The sequence below is a fragment of the Morchella sextelata genome (assembly GCF_020137385.1).
Source record: "Morchella sextelata strain SCLS chromosome Unknown scls_2, whole genome shotgun sequence".
Classification (NCBI taxonomy): Eukaryota; Fungi; Ascomycota; class Pezizomycetes; order Pezizales; family Morchellaceae; genus Morchella; species Morchella sextelata.
The window spans coordinates 2124388-2147319 of record NW_025408617.1 but is presented as its reverse complement, the minus strand read 5'-3'; the positions used below and the strand labels follow the sequence as shown (position 1 = coordinate 2147319).

General features: G+C 45.4%; 6 protein-coding genes across 6 annotated transcripts; 1 reads left to right on the top strand and 5 right to left on the bottom strand.

Annotated features, from left to right (window-relative positions):
• Nucleotides 1-944: 944 nt before the first annotated feature.
• On the bottom strand, nt 945-1751 carry H6S33_005826 (uncharacterized protein; the record flags this gene model as incomplete). Its single annotated transcript, XM_044837215.1, has 4 exons — nt 945-980; nt 1152-1453; nt 1523-1635; nt 1702-1751. The coding sequence occupies 4 exons, from the start codon at nt 1749-1751 to the stop codon at nt 945-947; spliced, it is 501 nt and encodes a 166-aa protein (XP_044699135.1).
• Nucleotides 1752-2964: 1213 nt separating this feature from the next.
• H6S33_005825 (uncharacterized protein) lies at nt 2965-4943 on the bottom strand (the record flags this gene model as incomplete). The annotated part of the gene is made up of 7 exons (XM_044837213.1): nt 2965-3465; nt 3544-3785; nt 3870-3995; nt 4066-4319; nt 4385-4550; nt 4609-4707; nt 4769-4943. 7 exons carry the CDS (start codon nt 4941-4943, stop codon nt 2965-2967), a joined length of 1563 nt encoding a protein of 520 aa, XP_044699134.1.
• Nucleotides 4944-5255: 312 nt separating this feature from the next.
• Nucleotides 5256-5886, top strand: H6S33_005824 (uncharacterized protein; the record flags this gene model as incomplete). Its single annotated transcript, XM_044837212.1, has 3 exons — nt 5256-5530; nt 5600-5804; nt 5863-5886. 3 exons carry the CDS (start codon nt 5256-5258, stop codon nt 5884-5886), a joined length of 504 nt encoding a protein of 167 aa, XP_044699133.1.
• Nucleotides 5887-6362: 476 nt separating this feature from the next.
• On the bottom strand, nt 6363-7227 carry H6S33_005823 (uncharacterized protein; the record flags this gene model as incomplete). The annotated part of the gene is made up of 4 exons (XM_044837211.1): nt 6363-6641; nt 6704-6847; nt 6930-6974; nt 7222-7227. 4 exons carry the CDS (start codon nt 7225-7227, stop codon nt 6363-6365), a joined length of 474 nt encoding a protein of 157 aa, XP_044699132.1.
• A 1278-nt stretch (nt 7228-8505) lies between these two features.
• Nucleotides 8506-10399, bottom strand: H6S33_005822 (uncharacterized protein; the record flags this gene model as incomplete). Its single annotated transcript, XM_044837210.1, has 5 exons — nt 8506-8677; nt 8736-8820; nt 8890-9713; nt 9772-10319; nt 10382-10399. The coding sequence occupies 5 exons, from the start codon at nt 10397-10399 to the stop codon at nt 8506-8508; spliced, it is 1647 nt and encodes a 548-aa protein (XP_044699131.1).
• A 10234-nt stretch (nt 10400-20633) lies between these two features.
• H6S33_005821 (uncharacterized protein) lies at nt 20634-22807 on the bottom strand (the record flags this gene model as incomplete). The annotated part of the gene is made up of 2 exons (XM_044837209.1): nt 20634-20867; nt 20924-22807. The coding sequence occupies 2 exons, from the start codon at nt 22805-22807 to the stop codon at nt 20634-20636; spliced, it is 2118 nt and encodes a 705-aa protein (XP_044699130.1).
• Nucleotides 22808-22932: the final 125 nt, after the last annotated feature.

The following is a 22932-nucleotide window of genomic DNA, read 5'->3' as shown; positions in this document are numbered from 1 at the left end:
ATGCGCTGCATGGTGAAGCCCACAACCAGGATGCCGATAGATTCCGGTGTAAGTGAGAAGTGCATAAATTCCCTGGAAATGAGGCTCTTATCGCGTCACTTGAGATCAAAGTCATTCGCTCGGAAGTGTGATCCACAACTGACAGGTTGGTCAATCCTAGTCTACAACGAAGCTGCCATAAACATAAAACGACGAATAATTTTCTCCTCTCCCAAAAAGATCTCGGCATTCTAGAGTAGTAAGTAGTACGAAATAATTTTTATTCGTCTATTTAACTCTACCTACATTTAGCTGATAGGTACTACTAGTAAGAGTAATGTTGATAAATATTATTACTTACAATGTGTAATTGAGACATGCCGTTTTGATTCAGTACGTACAAGTATTTATGCAAGCCAAATACGAACGTACATGTACTTTACTTACATACAGGTCGTAATGAGATGTACAGTAGCCCTTGCTTCCTTCACGGATAATAATATTAATAGCACAAAGCGGCGCCGCTATTTGTGATAACTACATATTGCCTAGATCTAGTTGTTTAAGTGCCATGCAGTACAGATGTCTCTGTGAACAAAAGATAAATTTAACACAAACAATCAACTTCGCCACTACCTTCTTTAAATGCGCGCAATGGGCAAGGTGTAACGAGTATGTTATCTGAAACCTTATGTCAGGTTTAGAATACCGCCAGCAAGTGCTCCGCACAGGAGGGCACACCACATTCTCGGTGCATGCATGTTTTGGTCTCAGTAAACATTGAGCACCTATTGCCCCTACGTTACATTGGCAAAGGAAAAGGCTAGAAGGGTTCAGTTCAAGAATAATTACCCCACGTCTTCTACTGGCGAAGAAATGTTTTGGAACACATCCAATCGGATCAAAAGCTTGTACTGTAAATCAATGCGCGATTGTCATATTTCTGCGCTCTTTCTATCTAGGATTCACAACTTCGCCAGAACGGCTTCAGCGGCAGAGACCTGTTTTTTCCATGCAGATGCACGTTAGTCAAAGACGAGGGGTAAAAAAAAAGCAGAAAACTTGATGACCCAGATGTTGAGGAAAGGTTCCATCGACCTTTTCCTTTCTTTTTCCTCTTCTTGCATTCGGCGACTTGAAAAGACCGGAAATAGAAGTGAAATGGGGCTTACATCAACCTCCCCTTTGTTATCCTTCGCAGCATAGGTAACAATTCCCTTGTCAATGACGAGGGCATATCTGGCCAATCTGGGCCCATTTGTCCATCCGATACTCTCAGAGAACTTATTTCCGGTATCGGAGAGGAATAGAATATCATCCCCCTTCACGTTATTGGCTTTTCCCCAAGCGGCCATCACATGGGCATCGTTGTAGGCTATCACTGCAATGACATCTATGCCTTTGTTCTTCAATTCGTTATAATTCCTGATATAGCTGGGGAGGTGCTTCTCGGAACATCCGGGAGTGAAGGCCCCTTTCAATGCGATTGTGAGTCAATCTATCTTTCTAGAAAACTATACGCATATAGTTCAAGCAAGCCTACCTGGGACAGCAAAGAGAACGACTTTCTTATCCGCCCATTCGTCAGAGGCGTTGAGCTCTACCTGACGTCCACAGGTAGCAATGTCGGATTTCTCTTCGGTATAAGGAACCCAACTATTATATTATCGTAGTACTAGGTTAATGTCCAAAGCGGGGAGAAAATGGGTGGTGAGAACGAACCTGAAAGTGACGCCAGCGGGGAATTTATCACCAGGTTTTATAACAGACATTTTGGTGTTTATCGAGGTATCTGTAACAAAAGATTGTCCTGATACGTATATACGTTACGAGGAGAGGGGTTGAGGTTCAAATGCTATTGAGCTATGCATATTATGCATACCATAAAGAACCCTGCCTGTTTAATAACCCCGCTCCAGGTAAAGCCGTAACGCAACAAAGCCTCCCCAGTTCGCAATCACACTCTACAGCCTCTACTTGATCAATTGATGGAATGAAAGACTAGAAAATGATTAATTCCCAGCCCTCCCCAACGCTCTCCAAAGTCCAGGGAAATTTACAGTTGATTAGCGACTCGGGGAATAAGTATTTATTTAGCCATTGACGGTTTTAACAGATTGCCTTCCAAATGTGATGTATACTAGAAGTGCTCTCGAGCAAAGAATTTACGATCATGAAGTAGTTAAAAAAAGCTAGTTCTCAGCTTATGAACTCCCGATGTATTTAATCGTACCAAAATCTAGGGATGGTAGCTTGCATCAGCATTCAAAATTCAAGTGTTTTGGGCCAGTGCCGAACTTTGCAATTTGAGGAATAATCAATATATATTATATTATACCATGGGATGATGCATGGTTCGACTCCAACTCCAAATCTGATTCCAGCTCCGACTCTGGCTCTGGCTCTAGCTCTGGCTCCGACTCCGAATCCGACTCCGAGTGGTGTGGTCTATGAGACAGGCCGACTCAGCTTCAAGCCTGATACTCGGCGCGGTTTAAGCTAGCTCGTCTTAATATTGAGAGTAATCACGAGGAAAACTCAACCGCCCGCTTTTCAGGATAGAGATCACAAGCAGTATGCGTTGATGTTCTTCGGTTATATTTTAATGTCCTCTGGGTAGGCTCGAGCCATACTCGAATTTCAGTCGTGGACCACGGTAGCACTGGTGATACATGTAAATCTGAATCCATTGATATATTACCGTAGCACCTTAAGCCATGAAGGTTGACTCCTCGTGCGCTAAAAAAAAACCGCAGCAAATCCCGAGTTAGATCGCAAATATTGTCTCACAAAGGAGTCCGTGTCACGACAGCTCAAATATAAAATTAAGTAATTGCCTATTCCAATGCAATTGAATAGAAGTTCATTGATCGTAACTAATTTGGTTATACAGCAATAAGCTGACTTATATATATACAAAAGAAAATGCCCTTTCAAGATGTAGGCCGGCAGGATAGGAACCCACGGTTACTCGATCACGGTACTTCATCCTTCTCTTTTTATCCTCGACGCCTCGTTTTCTACTCTGGGTCTTTTGATTGGCCTTTGGGGTGAAGAATAACTTGTGCTTCCGCCAAGAGAAGATTCGTTCCAGGCTTCGTTCGCAATTCCATTATGTGTCTTTGTGATAGCCCTATATCGATCGCCCGGGCGCTCTGCTGCAGGCTGCCTAAGCGGCGCCGTGGGAGCTTGGGTTTGACCAGTTGACGGCCGAGGCGGTAGCGACGCTACAGCATATCGTTGTGATGCTAATGCTTCCTGGTATTGATCAAACTCACCCCCAGGCCCCACATGCGTATGTGGTCTCTGCAACGATGAAGTAGCTGGACTGAAAGAATCTGTCGAGGGGGCAGCTCTTTTGGACAACCTTCGCGCTTGCGGCCCTGATTTTCCTGGCTCTACACTCTGCTGGACATTATTAGAACCATCTGGGGTTCTTGTATTGAGATTCTGAACCCCTCGAACTCCATCTCGTGGTGTTACATTCTGCTGGACATTACGAGTACCCTCCAGTGTTCTTGTATTAAGATTTTGATCCCCTCGAGCTCCATCTCCTGATGTCACATTCATTCCTCCTCGGTGTATTTCGAGATCCGTGATATACTTCATAAGAGAACTCCAGGTCGAGCTGTTGCTGCGGAGATCTTGTCTTTCCTCTCTAACCACTTGACGCATCTTCAGGATATCCCCACTGAGAAGAGTAGGGTTGGTCCGATTAGGATGTTGATGGATCAAAAGCGCAGAGGCAACAAATTCTATAGGTGAATATTTCGTTGCGTGGGTGTAATTATGATTCTGGAATGTTTCTGGATGTCTCTTCAGTATCTCATTGTACTTATAAAAGACGTTTTTTACGGTAGCCCTGAAAGGTTCGTCAAGAAGCTTTGTACGTTCACAGAAAGCCTTAAGGGAAATAGCGCCAGCGCTGTATTTAGAGTTTTGATCCTCTGAATTGAGAATCTGCTTAAAAATTTGTAAAATAAGCTGAAAGCTCCGACCACGCCTATTATCCACAGCTAGTAGATTGAAAAAGTAAGTATGAATATTAATGGGGGGGGGGGGGGGGGGGGGGTAGATAATGCGCACTTTGCATGAGATCTGGATACTTCTGTTCTATTTCAAGAGCGAATGCCTGCCAAGCACCTGAGCTCGCTCGGAGTTTTTCGGCGGGTGTAAGTGGCACCCCTAATTGAACGCGCGAAAACAGATCTTCTTCCTGTTTTCTTTCCAAGGCCGCATATTCTGCACAAAGCAGTTCTTGTCCCAAGAAATGTTGTTTGAATTTCTCATTGAGTAATCGTTTGTTTTTGCCGGACGGACTGCCATTATCTTTGAAAAACCTATATAAAATGTTTTTTATGATGAGACGCCAAGATTTCAGTTGTGTGTGGAGGAAATAGCTCACCATTTACGACCGTGCTTATCTGTACAAGGAATATTTCCATTGACAAATTCTCGGATAGACGAAAGACGCTGCTTCCCGTCGATTGAGATCCGGAGAAACCTCTCCCCGCCTTCTTCTGTCTTTATCGTTTGAACATTAAATATAAGAGGGGGGATATAGTAATTGCCTAAATCGAATGTTAGCATTCAGTATTTGTCACATCCATCAGCAGTGGGAGTACGAACATATCAAGGAATTTATGAGTTTTGTCATTCTATCACTATTCCAAACAACATCTCTTTGATAGTCTGGATTTAAGTCTAAAAAGGGACTCGACATCATATCTGTGTGCACATAATCATTAGCGCGACAAATCACGTGAGGTGGAGTCATCGCGAAGAATACCATAAAGATCTGTTATTGAGCGCCGCTGCCAATGACATTCCTCAAGCTTTTCAGGAAGCTCAAAAACTCCGTCGGAATTTTCTGCCCCCATCTCTTCATCATCCTCATCGTCATCAATATCGTCATCTGATTCCTGCACGGCTACGGGCTTTTCTTTGTTGCGAAGTCTCGACATTTTGATAAGAGGTTTTTGCGAAGAGAAGCACTCTTCAAAAGAGAGTGTTGCTTTTCGGTTCTAAGGAGGGTCTGCTCAAAAAAAATGTTGAGATATCACACAAGATGTCAAAGTGGGTGCTGTAATAGGGAGCGAAAGCGTATTTTGGGAGGAGATGGGAAGGGGTTGACAGTCTGAGACAGGAAAGTTCTCAATTTGGCTGACTAACTGAGTGGACAGAGCCCCTCAGCTCCCACATTCCAACAACAAAACTACTAATAGGACACTCCTACACCAGCAACAACTACATTCGCCTCAGCCCTACAACTTAAAATGTCAACCCCACTTTTCGATCCTACCCTAATCTCCCCCGAGGTTGCTTCTTCACTACCAGATGGGTACTCTATCCGTCCAGTCCATAAATCCGATTACAGCCAGTTTCTAGATGTCCTCCGCGTTCTGACGACCGTGGGGGATATATCCGAGGCGGATTGGGCTGAAAGGTATGACTGGATGGCAGCTAGAAAGGACGAATATTTCATCATTTGTATCACGGATGATAAGGAGAAAGTTGTTGGCGTAGGAAGCTTAATTATAGAAAAGAAATTGTAGTATCCCCTTCTCGCTGCTTGGTATTAATGTCAAATCAAAAAAAAGTTCTAATAATTTACGAATAGCTTGAGAAATCTAGGAATAGTCGGTCACATCGAAGACATTGCTGTTTCAAAAGATCAACAAGGAAAGAAGTTGGGATTAAAAATAATTCACGCTCTTGATCATATCGCAGGGAAGGTTGGCTGCTACAAGGCCATCCTCGACTGTTCAGAGAAGAACCAGGGCTTCTATGAAAAGTGTGGATATAAGCATGCTGGCGTACAAATGGTGAGTTGGTTGCTACATTGATAATGGCCAATGATCACGTCGGCTTACGTGTGAATAGGCACACTATTATGAGAAGAAATAGCCAGCTGTAGGCGTAATGTGGGCTCGGAACTTCAGACGGCTGAGTGTCCATAGATTAACGGGGAAACGACTTATTTGATTGATATGGGTTTACATTGCATTGTACTACTGTCTTAGAAATACCCTGGTCTAGCTAAAACCTACAATGACTGTTTGCTGAGATTGCGATTTAAGTCCTGAAGCATTGACCAACTACAAGACCAGAGTAAAAGGAGACTCTTGCTTCCTTCCGACCCACCCGTAAGACAGCTTCAGTGGCCACATACCGGGTATTGAATTCACAAATTCTAAGCCAACAAGCCTTAGAATCTTCCAAAGCTTGCGAGCTCCAACCAAGATCACGGCGATTAGATACAAGGTCCTTATCACATTTCCAGCAGCAATTTCGGACCTCTTTATTTGACCGACCAAACCAGGCTGTAATTGGAAGTAAAAAAAAACCAGAACTATACACCAACACCACTATCCCTCTCCCTTTTAACGGGATTTGGCCTGGACTTTGGGTGCAGCACCCTTCGCACCCTGCTTTGATACCTTTCCACCGCGAGCAGCAACACTGGCGCTCTTGGCCTTCTCGGCCTTCTTCTTGCTCTCGGCCTCAGCCTTCTTGGCCTTTCCATCCTTGATAGCCTGGGCGCGGGCGGCCTGACGGGCTTCTGGGCGGAGGGAACGCTTCTCTTTAAGAACATCGAGAGAAAGACCGACAATAGCACGCTGGGACTTGACGGTACGGCGGGTACGCTTCTTGGCGACTTCCTGTATGGGTGTAAGCAGCTTGAATGTAGCGCAGTCGACGATGTGATTGCGAAAATACAAACCTCAGAGATACCCTTCTTGTGCATACGCCTGAACAAGATAGTCCAGGCAATTCTGCGAGGGTTCTTCCTCTGGAGGAAGAGTGACTCGGACTTGCCGTTCACGAATCTAAAAACCTTGGAGTCACCGCGGACATAGATCTTACCCTGTAATGGAGATATTGTGTTAGATTGTATTTCATAAGCTATTCCCGGGAATAGTAAGAGTTATCGAAGAGCATATTCGAACCTTTGAAGGGTAGATTTTGGCACCGCTGAAAGCATCAAGTTCGACCTATCGTTAAATTCCCTATTAGTACATGACCCAAGCAGTAATTCTAACGATCCTTATCCCAGAAGCGGTATCTGGACAGCTCCCACCCCACATAATTTCCCTTCATCTTTGCCCTTGCGTATTCCCTGTCCGGCTGACTATCCCATCTACTTCCACTCCATCCCTTAACCAGTCCTCCCTGCTGTCCAGACACCGCTGCCGTCGCTATCTCTCATTTTTTTCATAGGGACCGGGAACCGTAACACACCTTCATTTTTGCTGTGGTTGATCTTTAATATGTCGTCGTTTTGGGTGGGTTCGGGTGTCGTCGTTGTCGTTTGTGGTTGGCGTTGGCGTGATGAATTCGTTGGTGTTTAGCGGAAATTGTGGGGGATTTGTGTGGGTGGTAGAAAAGGAAGTCACAAAAGTTGATAGCCCTTGCACGTGATAAGACTCGCTTAGTCATTAGATCCTACCCACCACGGGGTTCCTGCCCTTTGGGGGTGAATACACAATAAATCTAGAGCCTTATACATCATACATAATAGTATAATTTCGCTATAAGGATATAAAAACGCGAAAATTTCACAATTATACAGATTCCGATAGAATTATTGCGAAAGTGGGTTCTCCGTGACCCGATAGTCCTATTGGCCCTTAAAAGATTTTTGCTACGAGCACAGCCCAACAAAATCCACTCTTTTAGCTCTGACTTTCGCAATAATTCTACCGGAAACTGTAAATACAATATATGTTCTTATAATGAGATTGCGCTGCATGCGCAAATCACAATATCTCACTCGCCGCAGCTAGACGAAGATACATGTAGGATCGACCCGCTCGCTCGTCAAAGCTGGAGCCTCTCAAATCTGGTTCGAGCATACTCGGAGAACAATAAAGCTTACATGTAAGCATTGTATGGACGTGTTACCTCAAATTAATCGTTTCCCTTTTGGCCCATGAAAAAAGGGTAGGCATGTCTTGATGGACCTTTTTCATGTTAGGTATTATATTATCCGATTGATGATCACGAGGAGAATGAAGGTGCAGGCATGGAATATATTTCACTGGGTCATCCTGAATTATTAATATGATATGTGTTATAGTAATTAGAGTGTTTTGGTCCATCCCCGTAATCCAGTATTCGGCCATATCTCTTCCACGTAAATTAGTATATATGGCGCAGTACATAGCTTCTACAGCAGAGATATAGGGACCAAAACACTCAACATCAGTATCCGTGATGCTACGCATTAATAGAACAAGGGCTGTTTCGTTAAATGGCAAAGCCCAGCCTTATATTATGCTTCACCTGATTGGCGCCACCATGATACAGCTAGTAATTGGGCCAGATATATGTAGTTGGTATATCTTCAACCTTGGGCGGATTCAACATTATTGATAAACTATGATTTGTGCTGGTTTAGAGATTTAAAAATGTGGCCAGGTACGGTTTAAATAATTTGTTTACTAACAATACTTGACAACGATTGCAAAGAGACTATGCGCTATGTCATTCTTTTGCCTTGTCTTATGAGAACCTCAAGTCACTTTAGCAAGTTGTTTTCAAAGTTCCAGAAAAGTCCTGTTCCTGCCTTCCATGTTTGCCCATGCTTTGAACCTGTTTCTCGATTCTAGCAGATCTGGGTGCAGCTAGACTCTCTAAATCCACAGCATCGCAGCTCATTAAGGTTTCAGTTGTCTCCAAAATATCGGCAATTAACCTGCATATTGACTATATTAGAACAGAAGGGTAGTTATTAGTGGAAAGGGACGACCGACCGGTCCAGTAGATCAGCAGACATGCTTTCTCGCACTACGACCCTCAAAATTTCGATTTCTTCTACACTTGGTGGCAAGTTGTAGTCTATCACGCAAAAATTTATTAGCATTTCGATATTAATGCGCTTAATTATGGGATGTTGTAGAGGCATACTTGGAATGATATATCCTTTCGTTCTCAGGAGTGTTGAAACACTCTGCTGCTTGATGTGGGGGAATGTTTTACGGAACTCATCATTAAACCTGAATGCAACAACTGGTAAACCCGAATTATAAAGACTTGGGTCGGACTCTTGTAATGTAAGATCCTTCACACCCTCAATAATCTTCGTTCCAGTACCTCCATCTCCCCATGAACCTCTCTTTCGATGAATGTCGCTCAAGCAGACATACCAACCGCTAGCTTCAAGTGCCTTTGAGAGAACTCGTGCGTTTTGTAGTGCGTTCTGCATAACTGATGTAAATCCCTCACGACCAAGGTGGATAAAATTGAAATATTGTGCAATAACCTGGTTACCAGGTCTCGAAAAATTGAGTGTGTATGATTGCTCAGTTCCACCTAAATAATGAAGTTCAAAGATGAGATCTTTCGGGAGATATTCTTCATTCCTCCATACAATCCAACCAAGTCCAGCATATACCAGTCCAAACTTATGACCAGACGTGTTAATGGAGTGCACTCTATGGAGTTCAAACCCCCACTTCCCTTGGGCACCTGTAAAGGGGGCAACCATAGCTCCGGAAGCACCATCGACATGGATGGGGATAGAGATGCCTGTGTCCTTTTCATACTCGTCGAGAACTTTAGAAATCTCCTCGACGGGCTCGAAATGGCCAGTGTATGTTGACCCAAGGATCACGAAGACACCAATGGTATTCTCGTCGACGTTTTGACGAACCAATTTAGGATCAAGACACCAGTGTGACTCTTCGCTGACTGGAAGGATTCGGGCTTCAACCTCGAAATAGCGGGCAAACCTATTTTGGAGACATTTGGTTAACCTTCTGATGAGGGATATATGGCATGGATACTAACTTCTCAAGAGCAACTTGTGCATTGGCCCCCATCAAAATATTAGGCTTTTCCGTTGATTTGCCTTCTTTCCTACGTCTATCCTGCCACCTCCTCTTCATGGCCAATCCGCCAAGATGAATAGCCTCGCTACTTCCGATCGTTGCAGTCCCAATTGCAGTCTCGCCCTTAGGAATACCCCACAAGTGCGAAATCATAGAAATACACCTTGCGTGGATAGCCATAAGAGCAGGATATTCATCCGCATCTGCCAAATTCTTTGCGATATTTTCTAGGATCAACTTATCGCATTCCGGCTCCATATACGTATTCACGAAAGAAGCTAGATTGAGGTTGGGACGCCCATCAAGGTCTAATTCATCTTTGATAATTTGGTGAACCACACTGGCATCGGCGCCTGTCTTGGGGATCCGGAATTTCGGGATTTCTTGGCTTGCAGAGTACCGAGAGCCGTATATGTAGTGATGGGTAGCTGTCTTGTGCTGGTGTTGATTTAGACGGTGTTTTGGCGCATGCTCGCGGAGAGACGCGATGAGTTCATCTGGGTCAACCTAAACCAATTCACTATGATTAGCATTAGAAATATGAATGCTGATGGGGCAGCGTCACATACGTGCTTTGAGAGCGACATTGTGATACGTTATTACTCGAAATTGAAGTACTAGAAAAACCGGGGATGTGATATATATTATAGTACACAGCCGGAGTGTTATAGCCTTATGAAGACTCAATGTGAAAGTACGAGTATTTCGACAAGATAAACAATCTCTGGGGAATAATTGCTGGTGTTAATATGTGAGGCAATCATGGCTGTCTTGGACAGTATTTGTACTCTCCTAGAAGTATTTTGGCACCTCGAAAACCGAATACTCATGACGCGCATAGTACCTGTATGATGCAGCCATCTTTCGCAGACAAATGAAAGTGAATTGTGAGATAAATGACGTGATGTTTACACATTTCCGTTAAACAGATGCGGAAATGGTCTGAGCTTCGTTTCTTGCTTGGCCTAGCCAGGGGTCTGAATGCTTGTTTTATGTGCAGGACCTTGGCAACACCATTGCGTGGAATTCTGTTCCGGGAAAAACATGACGACGCGGGGTAAAAACCCCTGACGCGATTGGATTACGCATGTAGGGTGCCTACATATGTACATGGACGCCTTCATCACTCTCAAGAAAACCTCCGTCGCAACCGGCTTCTGTGCCCCTTCTCAACCAATTACCATCAACTGACCGATTGAGGGGGATGTCCGAGTGAGTGGTTAAGGCATCTATATCACTATTCTACATATTGACATAAGGTTTGCGGGTTTAAATATCAGGTCAAGTTAATTTATACTTGGATATCAAAACCATTGGGGCGCGATTGGCTTGATAAATTCCCATGCCATGGAATTGGTGGTTCGTATAGTTATGTAGTAGGTATACGTACTAAGGCTTCGAAAGTGAGGCATTTCATTATGGAACAGGAACCAATTCTACGTGCCGTGGCTTCCGTATAAGACGTTGAATATGCGGTTACCCTAATACTCTGCGTCTTCACTTGGTCAATAGATACATGTGGCCAGGTATCATACTCTGCCAACTTATACAAGGTACTTTTGCTACGAATTCGCACTACCTATAATTCAAATTGGATGTATCAAACAAACGGCCATACCTAGAACACAGTGCTCTAGCTCATGCATCTACTATTATTTACGAAAAGAGACTGGTCAGACACCACTGGTTGGCTTGGCAACCAAACCTGTCATCAATTTCTATTTTTAATTTTATTATTGCCGTGACGATGGTACCTACATGTTCCAAAAGGTAGGCCACCAAAACGACGTAGGGAAAAGAATTTAGAGACCTTACGCTCTCTCTAATACGAATGGAAATACATCAGGAAATGCATCAAATTTCATGCGGGGAATGTCGCCGGGAAACGCATCAAGTCTTGTGCGGCGATACTAGTGCGCCTATGGCCTGGGGGAAAAAAGGCTTTAAGTGCAATGGGACGAATTTACATCCATTTTCCACCCACTAATTATCCCCATTTCCTCAACCGAATTTTGTCCAAAAAAAAAACCGAAAAATATATGGATGCCTACTGACATCATTACCTACGTGTAGATAAGGGCTATATCAACTATACTAGCTGAATTGATATTGATAATCGGTACAGAACACTTATAAAGCCAAGAATATGTGTGGTAATTTTGTAAATGGAGGATAAAGGAGGATAGAGGGATGGTAAAGGGATCGAAAAGGGAGTGAAAATGGAGGGAAAGGGAAGAGAAAATGGAAGAAGGGAAGCGGGACAGAAAAAGGACCCGAGAGATGGGAAGTTCGAAAAGGCACAGGAAAAGGCATATAATGGGACGTAAATGGGGTCCGTGGGATCGACATGGGAAAAGACACAGGGAAAGCCACAGTAAAAGGGAGATAAAAGGAAAAAAGTACATATTTCCAACAGACGTACCCCTGTAAGTACATTTATATGTGCCTTTTCCCGAAACTTTGTGTGGGAAATGTGCTAATTGATGCATTTCTACTCGTAGTATAGTCTCAGGATTTAGCAATCACTGCTCTGGACGGGTCGCTAATAATCGCCAGGAGAGGATAAAAGGATTTCTTATAGTTGAATAAAGTTGACCATATAGCGTGACAGGACAATTATACGGTATGCCATTAAGGTAGAAACGCGCCGAGGCAAATAAATAACGGGGGTAAATATAATAGGGGGGCGGAGAAAGCGGCGGGAGAACAAGATAGGATTAGCTCAAAAGCTTCCCATATCTCCAGTTTATCATGATGATAATCGTTTCGCACCCACCTACCATCCATGGATTCATCTGCATATGCCTTAGAGGGGAGAGACCATTTATCGGAATTTAGCTGTATGACCTACTCTAGTGAGCCTAGTGATGAAGACAACTTGAAGGTACTATTGATGAAGAGTTGGTAGAAATCAACTAATAAAGTGAACAGAAAAATTAACAAGTGGCGATAAACAAATTATCATGAGATGCTTCATTATAGCCCTAACCATTCAGTTAATGGATTTTGCTCACAATTGGCATACTATACTGTTTTTAAGGCCTATCCGGAACATAGGTACATAAATACATGGAGTCTCGATCAACTCAGGGTCCCTGTGTGGTTCACGAGGGCGCTCAAGGCGAGGTTTGAGAATATCCTTGAGGCGCCTCGTTCTCGTTGACCTCTGCCCTCTCCTGTCCTCGAAGTCGGGCACTCCTGTCCTCGAGGACAATAAAATGTTATTCCGGGTGAACAAAAATCTGCATTTCTTAATACAAAAAGCATTGTACACCACAGGAAAAAAGTGATGAAACAACGAGTGAACACAAACGCGGTTAAACAACAACCATGACTTTTGAAGGGAGGCCGTACAAGGCGTCAAATATGTGAATTGGAGTGTGGGAGAATAGACGACTTGAGGAGGGTTTGAACACGTGACCTTTGTGAGGAATATGTTTATAGTGCAAAGAAGATACTATTGCGCCGCTGAGTTCCAGCGACAACTATGGGAGTTTGTTGCTCCTTATATACAGATAGTTCTTAGTACCACGTGATCCCCTGATTACATAATCCTAGCACTAAGCCTCCTTGTTCCAACTATGAGTCATCCCTTATACATGAGTAATTACCATACATAACCGATGTCGCAATGCCATATTTTTACACTTCCCCTCACTTGCCACATCGTATCAATTCTGACAATTTTTGGTGAGCTGGTTTTGGTAGTCCTTTGGTCATTATGTCTGCGACATTGTCTTCGGTAGGGACGTAGAGGATTTCGAAAGTTCCGGCCTCGAGTTGTTCACGTGTGTAGTGGTAGTGAACGTCGATATGCTTGGACCGGTCGTGGATACGTGGGTTCCGACAGAGTTCAATAGAACCTGTGTTGTCGGCGTGTATGAAGTACTGGTATTGTTGTTGGAGTTCGTGCAAGGCATTACGAATCCATACCAGTTGTCGAGCTGCGAGGGACAGGGCCATGTATTCGGCTTCTGTTGTTGAGACTGCGACTGATTTCTGCTTCCGGCTTCTCCAGCTGATGGCTGACTTCCCTAGTCTGAACACGTATCCTGAGAACGATTTTCTGTCATCTAGGTCTGAAGCATAGGAACTGTCTGAGAATCCGTCGAGTGTTCTAGTATTCCCCTTCGGGTAGAACAGGTTCCAGTCTTTGGTTCCGTTGAGGTATCGGAGAGTTCGCTTGGCTGCTCGTAGGTGGTCCTCGGTTGGACATGAGGAGTACTGGGAGAGAGCGGTAACGGCATGGGTGATATCAGGTCTGGTAGCTATACTCGCGTACATCAGTGATCCTATTATGGATTGGTACTCAGTTGGTTTCTCGATTTGGTCTTCCGGTTCGCCTTTGTGAAGGTTAAGGTTCGGTTCGAGTGGTGTACCAACTGGTTTGCAGTTACTCATTCCAAATTTATCCAGGATCTTATTGATGTATGCGCGTTGTGATAGTGTGATACCGTTGTTGGTTACCGTTATTTCTATTCCCAATATGAACTTCGAGTTACCGAGATCCGTACATTCGAAATCTGCCTTGAGTAGTTGTCTGATTTCTTTTCTGAATGGGGAGTCGGGTCCGAATATCATGATGTCATCTACATACACCGATATGTATAGATGGTGGTTCTTATGTATGAAGACACATGGGTCGAATTTGGCTGGGACGAATCCTTTCCGTTGAAGGGAGTCTGCTAGGCAAGCATACCATTCACGGGGTGATTGCTTTAGTCCGTATATGCATTTTCGAAGTTTACAAACCTTGTTGTCCTGCCTGTAGCCTTCAGGCAGTTCCATGTAGATTTCCTCCTTGAGTACACCATACAGGAAGGCTGACTTGACGTCCATTTGTTGTGGTATCCAACCGTTGTGTGCAGCTAGTGCCAGTAGGAGCCGTAGAGAATCATATCGTGCAACGGGGGCGAAGGTCTCATCGTAGTCTTGGTACTGTACTTGGGTGAAGCCTTTAGCAACGTACCTTGCTTTGTACCGCTCGATTGTTCCGTCCGCGTTGTGTTTCACTTTGAATACCCATTTTCCTTTGACTACTGCTCGGTTGGATGGTCTGTTGACAATATCCCAGGTATGGGCTTTGTCAAGGGCGTCTTTCTCAGTCTGTATCGCCCTTTTCCATAGGTGTTGATCGTCGCTCTGCATAGCTTGATTGAAGGTAGAAGGTTCTGTTACGAGGTGTATATGGTAGTTCGGGGGGAGTTTGGATACGTCTTGATATTCCGTGTCTAACTCAGCCCTATAACGTCTGAAGTCTTCTTTGTATTGATCGATTAATTCTTGTTCAGTGGCTTTGTTTCCTGGGCCATTTTCTTTCACATCTTCGATATAACTTGTAAGTAACTTCTGTTGTTCTACTACCTTCTCGTCATACTCCTTCCTTCGTACTTCTATTTCAATTTCTCTATTTTTTCGCTGGCGTATTCGATCTGATCGTTTTGGAGGTTGTGGTGGTGTACCTTTGGGTGTCGTTGACACAAGTGGTTTTCCTTTGAAGCCTTTGAATGGTACGACTGGTGCTGGAATTTTCTCCCAGTTGTCTCTTGGGTCTCGCGGTTGTCCCATAGGTACGGCAGGTTGTTTTCCCTTGTCTGGTGTAGCCGGTGGTGGTTTTCTAACCAGTTCCGGTGATTCCGGGAACAATCCTGGCATTTCTGTACGGTCCTCTTCGATTGCATTTGACTCGGGTTCTGGATCAGACCTGTCTTCTGATTCGTATCCGTCGTCTGATGGTGCATTTGCCGTTTCTGGTTTCAGGCTGGGGATGAAGTCGAGTTCCACTGAGACTTCCCCTGATTCAGGAGGGGGGAATGTGACGTCCCGACTTTCAATTACCCTATGTTGTGTTCCTATCCAGATACGGTATATTTTATCACTGTCTGAGTATCCAACTATGATTCCTTCATACGCTCGGGGTGCTAGTTTGCTTCCTGCTGGCCTAGAGTTTTCTGGGATGTGGACGTAGCATTTTTTGCCGAATGGTTGAAGGTGTTGTATACTTGGCTTGGTTCCTTTCAGGGCTTCAAAGGGGGTCTTTGTAACGGGGGTCCTTTCTAAAAGAAATAGATTTGTATAGAATAGAGACGGCCGTGCAAGATAGACAATCAGGTTGCAGATTATTCAAAGATTCTATCGCTAGAACTCAATAATCTTTAAGGGCTCTGCTACCGATAAGAACTTGATTTTTCTTTCTGATGAAGACTGAGGAGAACCGGACTGAAGGGCGAGAATGAACCTGAGTACTTATACTCCGAAGGCCTCTATTCTCTGCTCCTAACTCCTTACTAAGTTCCGGTGGGCCTTTTCTTAGTACCGGAAACAACTCCACCGCTACCCCGCTTTTCTCTAAGCGTCAGCAGGTGTTTCCGATACTCAAGGCAACCAACCTTAGTCAAAGCCTTTGTAACACCTGCAGCCTTGGTTGCCACACAACCGAGGACCTGCATGAATGAGCTGCCGCTCAGGTGTAAGCTTAATCATTGCTGTAGAGCTTTCGCTTATTGTAGACTTCCCTAGCATAGTCCCTGCCCTTCGGCGGACTTACGATGCTCAGAGGATACAGGAGATCACCGGGCAATCAGAGCTTCACTCTGGCCGGTCTTCTAGTCACTGGCGAGGCATAGACTCGTCAGTCTTTGCTCCCATGAATAGATCCCCTTCCTAGCGCCCGGAATGTAGTTACTCTAACAGCTGGTAGCTAACCACACTGCTGGTACTTGCATATCACCGTGCAACTGGCTTCTAACAATAACTCTCAGCATGTAACCGGGCCCTGTGTGTACTCATACACCAGACAGTTGAAATGGCTCCGTTACACCACTCCCCTCTTCCAGGATCTTGGTCTCCGAGATCTATAACCATTCTATTACCATCCATTCTATATGACAAGAAACTCCGTGATATGCAAGAAAATGAAAACCAAAGGGAGAAAATCTACACCCCAACAATCCGCTTGTCCTTGGGTTTCTTAGGATACCTCATATGGAAACCCCGAAGGGCTTCTTCAGCACTCTTCTTGAGATGCTCCCAAGGTTCCCATGTAGCATCCTCGTTTTCATAACCTTCCCACAGCACTAGGTATTCCACTCGTCTCCTTTTCTTATTGACCCGGCTATCAGCTACCTCTCGGACAACCCAGTTCTGTTCCCCTTCAATCTCTTCAGGTTCCGGAGGTGGAACTCTTCTCTCAGGATCTAACGGTGCTCTGTAAGGTTCTAGAAGAGAGACATGAAAGACCGGGTGGATTCCCATTTGAGAGGGAAGAGAGAGCTTGTAGGCACGGGTACCAATAGCTTCTAAGACCTTGAAGGGTCCCATCTTCTTCTGATCCAATTTCCCCAAAGGCCGCTTTGTTTGCACATTGCGCCGGTCCAACATAACTTCATCTCCGGGCTTGATTTCAGGTGGTGCCAGGGCATGAGCATCATACCATCGGGCCATCCTTAATCTAGCTTTACCCAAGCTGGCGTTCATAGCCTGCCAGATAGATTCCCATTGAGATATCATGACCTCGCTCGCTGGATTGTTCCATTCTACTCCTTCCTTTGGGGCCGGCCAGTTGGTCCTGGGTTCATATCCATAGTTGGCATAGAATGCCGATACTTTGGTAGACTCAGAGACCGCCGAGTTATAAGCATACTCTGCCAAAGGCAAGAGCTCTGCCCAGTCATCCTGTTGATATGAACAATAACTCCGCAAGTAATGTTCCAGGGTCTGATTAACTCTTTCTGTTTGACCGTCCGTTTGGGGGTGGAAAGATGTGGACATCTTCAGCTTCACATTGAGGAGGTTCATGAGAGATTGCCAAAAGTGAGAGATGAACCTACTATCTCTGTCCGAGACTATGTCATCAGGTAAACCATGGAGTCTCCAAACTTCCTTCAAGAACAACTTAGCCAAATCTTCCGTTTTATTGAGGGTAGGAAGAGGGATGTAGTGTGCCATTTTCGAAAAGCGGTCCACTATTACCCAGATCTTTGTAAACCCACTAGATTCCGGTAATCCCACAATGAAGTCCATAGAGATGGAAGTCCATGGCCGATAGGGTATCTCCAACGGTTGGAGCATACCAAACTTCTTGTGTCTTGAGGTCTTATTCCTCTGGCAGCTGTCACAGCTCCGGACATATTCCTCAACATCCTTATCCATGTTGGGCCAAAAGAAGTTATTTTTCACCCGCTCTAGTGTCTTAAATTGGCCAAAATGACCAGCCACCTTAGAGTCATGGGTATCGGAGAGTATTTCCATCTGAAGCTTCTTGTCTTTGGGTATATACCACCTATTCTTGTAGAAGATGAGACCGTTCTTGACCGACAAGTTCTGGTCCAAATTTGGTTTCCTTTCAACCAGGGAGCGGTGCAATTCCTGCCAGAAACTATCCTCTTTAGCAGCCGTGTATAGGCGCTCTAAGAATGTATTCTGCAATTGATTCACCCTGACAGCCGCTAGCTTTGCAGGATCCAAAACCAATTGACCTGGCCTAAAAAAGATCTGTGGTTCTGGCTGCAGAGTTTCACCTCCCTCTCCAAGGCGGTGATCCCAGCGCCTAGATAGCACATCAGTCTTGCCATTCTTTTCTCCCGGTCTGTAGACAACTTTAAAATTGTAGCCTGCGAGGTCTTCAGACCATCTAGCTTGCCGCCTAGTGAGAACCTTGGTAGAATTAAAGTACTCCAAGTTCTTGTGGTCTGTAAAAACCGTGATCTCTTGCTCACAAGATTTGAGCATGTGTTCCCATTCCCGGAAAGAGGCTACAATAGCTCCCATTTCCTTATCATGAATGTCATAGTTGATCTCAGCAGGGGAGAACTTCTTAGAATAGAATGCCACCGGATGTAGCTTCCCATCATCCCCATACTGAGAGAGCACCGCTCCCTTGGCAAAATCACTGGCATCTGTCTCGACCACCGTTCTCCTACTAGGGTCAAAATGAAGGAGGATTGGAGCGCTTGTGAACAGCCTCTTGAGTTCTTCAAAGGCCTGCTCATGTGCTGCTGTCCAATACCATTTCTTGTCTTTTTGCAGGAGGTCAGTTAGTGGTTTGCAAACCTTACTGAAGCCTTCAATAAAGCGGCGATAGAAGTTTGCAAATCCGAGGAATGCCTGTACTGCCTTGATATTCTCAGGGACCGGCCATTCCTTAACTGCCTCCACCTTGTCTTCTGACATAGATACTCCTTGTTCCGAGATATGATAGCCTAGGTATTCTACTTCTCGGACATGGAAGGATGTCTTATTGATCGAGGCACAGAGCTTAGCTTCCCTAAGCTTCTGTAGTACCTTCTTGACCAATAGCTCATGCTCTTTCTCAGTCTCCGAGTAGATGAGGATGTCATCAATATAGACAACTACTCCTTCATCCAGTAGTTCCTTTAGCACATCATTGATCATTGCCTGGAAAGCGGAGGGAGCATTGCATAGACCAAATGGCATCACATTATACTGATACAGTCCATAGCGGGTTCTGAAAGCGGTTTTCCACTCATCACCTTCGGCTATCCTGATCAAATTGAAGCCGTTCTTCAGGTCTATCTTTGTGAAGATCTTGGCCTTGAACAACCTGTCTCTGAGCTCACTCATGATAGGCAGCGGGTACTTGTCCTTGACAGTGACCTTGTTCAAACCTCTGTAATCCACACAAATCCGCAATGTACCATCCTTCTTAGGAATGAACAATATGGGTGCCGCAGCAGGGCTGTTAGATCTAGAGATCTTTCCTGAAGACAATTCTTTGTCCAGGTACTCTCGGAGGGCCTTCAATTCTGGAGCGGAACATGGGTACAGCGGGCCAAATGGGGGAGCGGTGCCAGGCAAGAGTTTGATCTTCAAATCATTATGGGAAGGCGGTGGCATTTCCTCAATCTTCTCTTGACTGAACACATCAGCCCAATCCCGGTATAGGTGGTGTATTTTCTCAGCAATATCACCTCCGTCCTCATCATGCCATACTGAACCAACCAATTGATAGACAGTCTCTTCTTCTTCCAACATTTGGTATGGAGAGATCAGTTCAATCTTGGTGGCCGCTGGGAGACAATTCTGCTTGCAGTAGTCACTCCTCCAGCTCATGGTGTTGAGTTCCCAGTTGATGTCCGGGTTATGCTTCCTAGCCCAACTAATTGGCAGGTAACCGGTCATTCCTTCTTCCAGTGTAGCCACCTCCCATCGGAGTGTCTCTTTATGATCTCCCATAGTCATGCGGACCGGGTGAGTGTAATACTCCCCTCCTCCCATCATGACATCTCCTTGAGCATCAAACATTGTCAGAGGTTGATCCCGCCGCACTAAGGGAATTCCATGTTTCCTGACAAAACTCTGGTTGAGGATAGCTCCTGTACAACCGGTGTCAAACAGGAAAGACCCTTGGGCGCCTTCATCTTTTCCTTTGACCGTCCATGACAGTCCTGCCTTCAGTATAGGTCTTTTTCCATGTACTGGTAAGGAGGGAAGCCTCTGTTCCAGCCTTCTTTGCTTAACAGCGGGTTCTGAACTTGTTTCTCTTTGTCTTTTCAACATAGCTAATAGCTTCGGGCACTACTAAGATCAGAGATCCTTTGGTTCTATTCCCAAGCGGTAATATAGCAGATATATTGTGTAGTAGTCTTTTTAGCAGCGGTTTTGGAAGTGTCTTGGTAGCAAATGTAACTTTGGTAGAGCACTGACAGACCAGCTGTTTCGGGTCTTAAACCCATCCTCAGAGTGCTTGGAGCAATCAAATAGGCGGAAACACAATCATAATTTTTATTCAAGAGAAACATAGAAACCGAAAAACCCATATAAAAGAAAACTAGTAAACATAGACTAAAAACAGACACCTTTCTACCAGATGATTTCATTGTCCGAGTCTTGCTCAGGCTGAAAAACAAAATCTTCTGTAACCTCCGGGAGTACAACAAGTGGATCCTCTGCTATTACAGCAGCCACTTTAGCCTTCTTCTGAGAGTTGGACTTGCCATTCCCTCTTTTCCGCTTTTGTACTCTCACTGCTGCCACTCGGACAACAGTAGGTTCCCTAGACCAACAATCGGTCCATTTGTGTCTGGACTTGCCGCACTATTGCACAAGTCAGTCTATGCACTCTACCAATAGGGAGTACCGGAAGGTCATACCTTCAAGCATACTTCTGCTTTCCTTCTTTCTTCTAGAATATCCCCCGGGATACCCTTCAGTTCCACCGCTTTATCCTTAGGTCCGGGAGTCTTCTGAGGGCCGGAGGAGCTCACAGCTTCTCTTTTCCTCTTAGGCTGCTGGTCCTTCTGAGCGGGAGGATCTTTCTTGGTCCGAGGGTGCGCTTTCTCAGCTGCCATCCCTTGGTACCTCTCATGGGTGTGCCCTAACTCTCTTAGAGCAGCTATCCGCTCCATCAAGGACTTTGGCTTGGGATTAAAAAGAGCCCAACTCATGCCTAGGTCCGGGAGGAGGGAATTATGAATCTTATCATCCACCAACTGACCCTCATAGCCAGTCTTCCACATCAGCTGAATAATAGTATTCAGGAACAGGTCTATTCCTCCTCGAGCTGTGTGGGTGAGGGTATTCCATTGGGCTACAGCATCATCTCTAGAGATGGCTTCACCGAAGGCAGCTCTAAAAGCATCCACAAAGGAATCCCAGCGCTTCCATCTCTGATCCAACTGCACCGGTATTCCAGCAAGGCGGTTGGCGGAGGCTTGATCAATTGAATTGTGGTATGCCTCATACCATCGGATCGCTGCCTCGCCTTCCATCAGATTGCCTGCATATCGGATCTTAACCTCCTCAGAGGTAAAGGACAGGCTCTCAATGGAGAACACATTCTCACATTGCCGGATAAAGGTTTCCACTTGCTCCGCCTTGCCCTGAAACTTAGACGGTGGTGGCGCCTTTGGTTCTCGAGCTCTGGTGGAAGTAGAAGGGTGGGAGGTGGTCGGAGGTTGATACTGCTGGGACATCATTGCCAACAGATTCTTCTGTTGCCTCTCCAACTTCTTCTTAAGGTATTTCCGCCAATCTCTTCTGTTACCACCTTCTGGTTCCGAGTCTGGGCTGTCAGAATTATCCGAATCTCCTGGAGCGGGAGCGCGGGCTGCTGGAGGTGGAGGGTTCTGATTTCCGCCACTTCCTCCTTGTGCCTGGGCTGGAGGGGGAGCGGTGGCCGCAGCAGGAGGGGCCACAGGTGCTACTGGTACCGGGTTGCTGGCCAGTGGTGAGGTTGCTGCTGGTTGAGCAGCCCCAGACATGGTAAACCTTCCTGGGTTCCTGGCTAGCGGACTAGGAGGTCCTCGGCCTGCACCTGAGAAGAACTCTCCTTCATAGTCAAAGGATCGGTCGGCTCCTCCAAGGAGTGGATGTGTTCCACCGAAGCGGCTAGGTGGTAAGGGTGAAGCCCCCACCGCTGGCTGCACAATAGGGATAACTCTCCTAGTGGATCGGACCGGAAATGCTGCAAAGGGGCTGGTCTTCCGCTGCATTGTCCTGGTAGCTGCTCTGGAAGAGGACCTGGAGACTGAAAATGGTGCCGGAGTTGCTGGTCTACCCACCACCAACCTTCCTTCATCAAGAGCTCTCTGTATCTCGGCAACAAAGTCTGGTGGAGTGGCCAGATTTGTCCACTCAATCTCCATGGCATCAACATCGGCATTCAGTTCATCTCTTTCTGCATACTTCCGAAGCTCTTCCTGAACAGAGTTGACTTCCGACCTCATGTATTCTAGAGCTTCTGCCATCAGAGCATTCTGTGCTGCCTGGCGCTCTTGTACAATGAGCAGTGCCTGACTGCCTCGGTTCAACTGACTCTGCAGGCTATGCTGGAGGTAGGTCTGAAGCTCCGTGAAGAACTGTTGTAAGGAAACCTCATCGGTATCCTGCCAGGCAGGCTCACAGCCGGGAATATAGGCCTGTAGAGCGGTCCTGGGTTTCTTAACAAGCTGTGTCTGCCCGGTGGCATCAAGCTGGAGGGGCACCGGCTGCCATTCAATCTGAAGGGGTGCATCTGGAGCCGAGAGGGCGGACATTTTGTATAGAGGAAGAATAATCTGAAGGTGATTTGAGCCTTAAAGATTATCTGTAACGGGGGTCCTTTCTAAAAGAAATAGATTTGTATAGAATAGAGACGGCCGTGCAAGATAGACAATCAGGT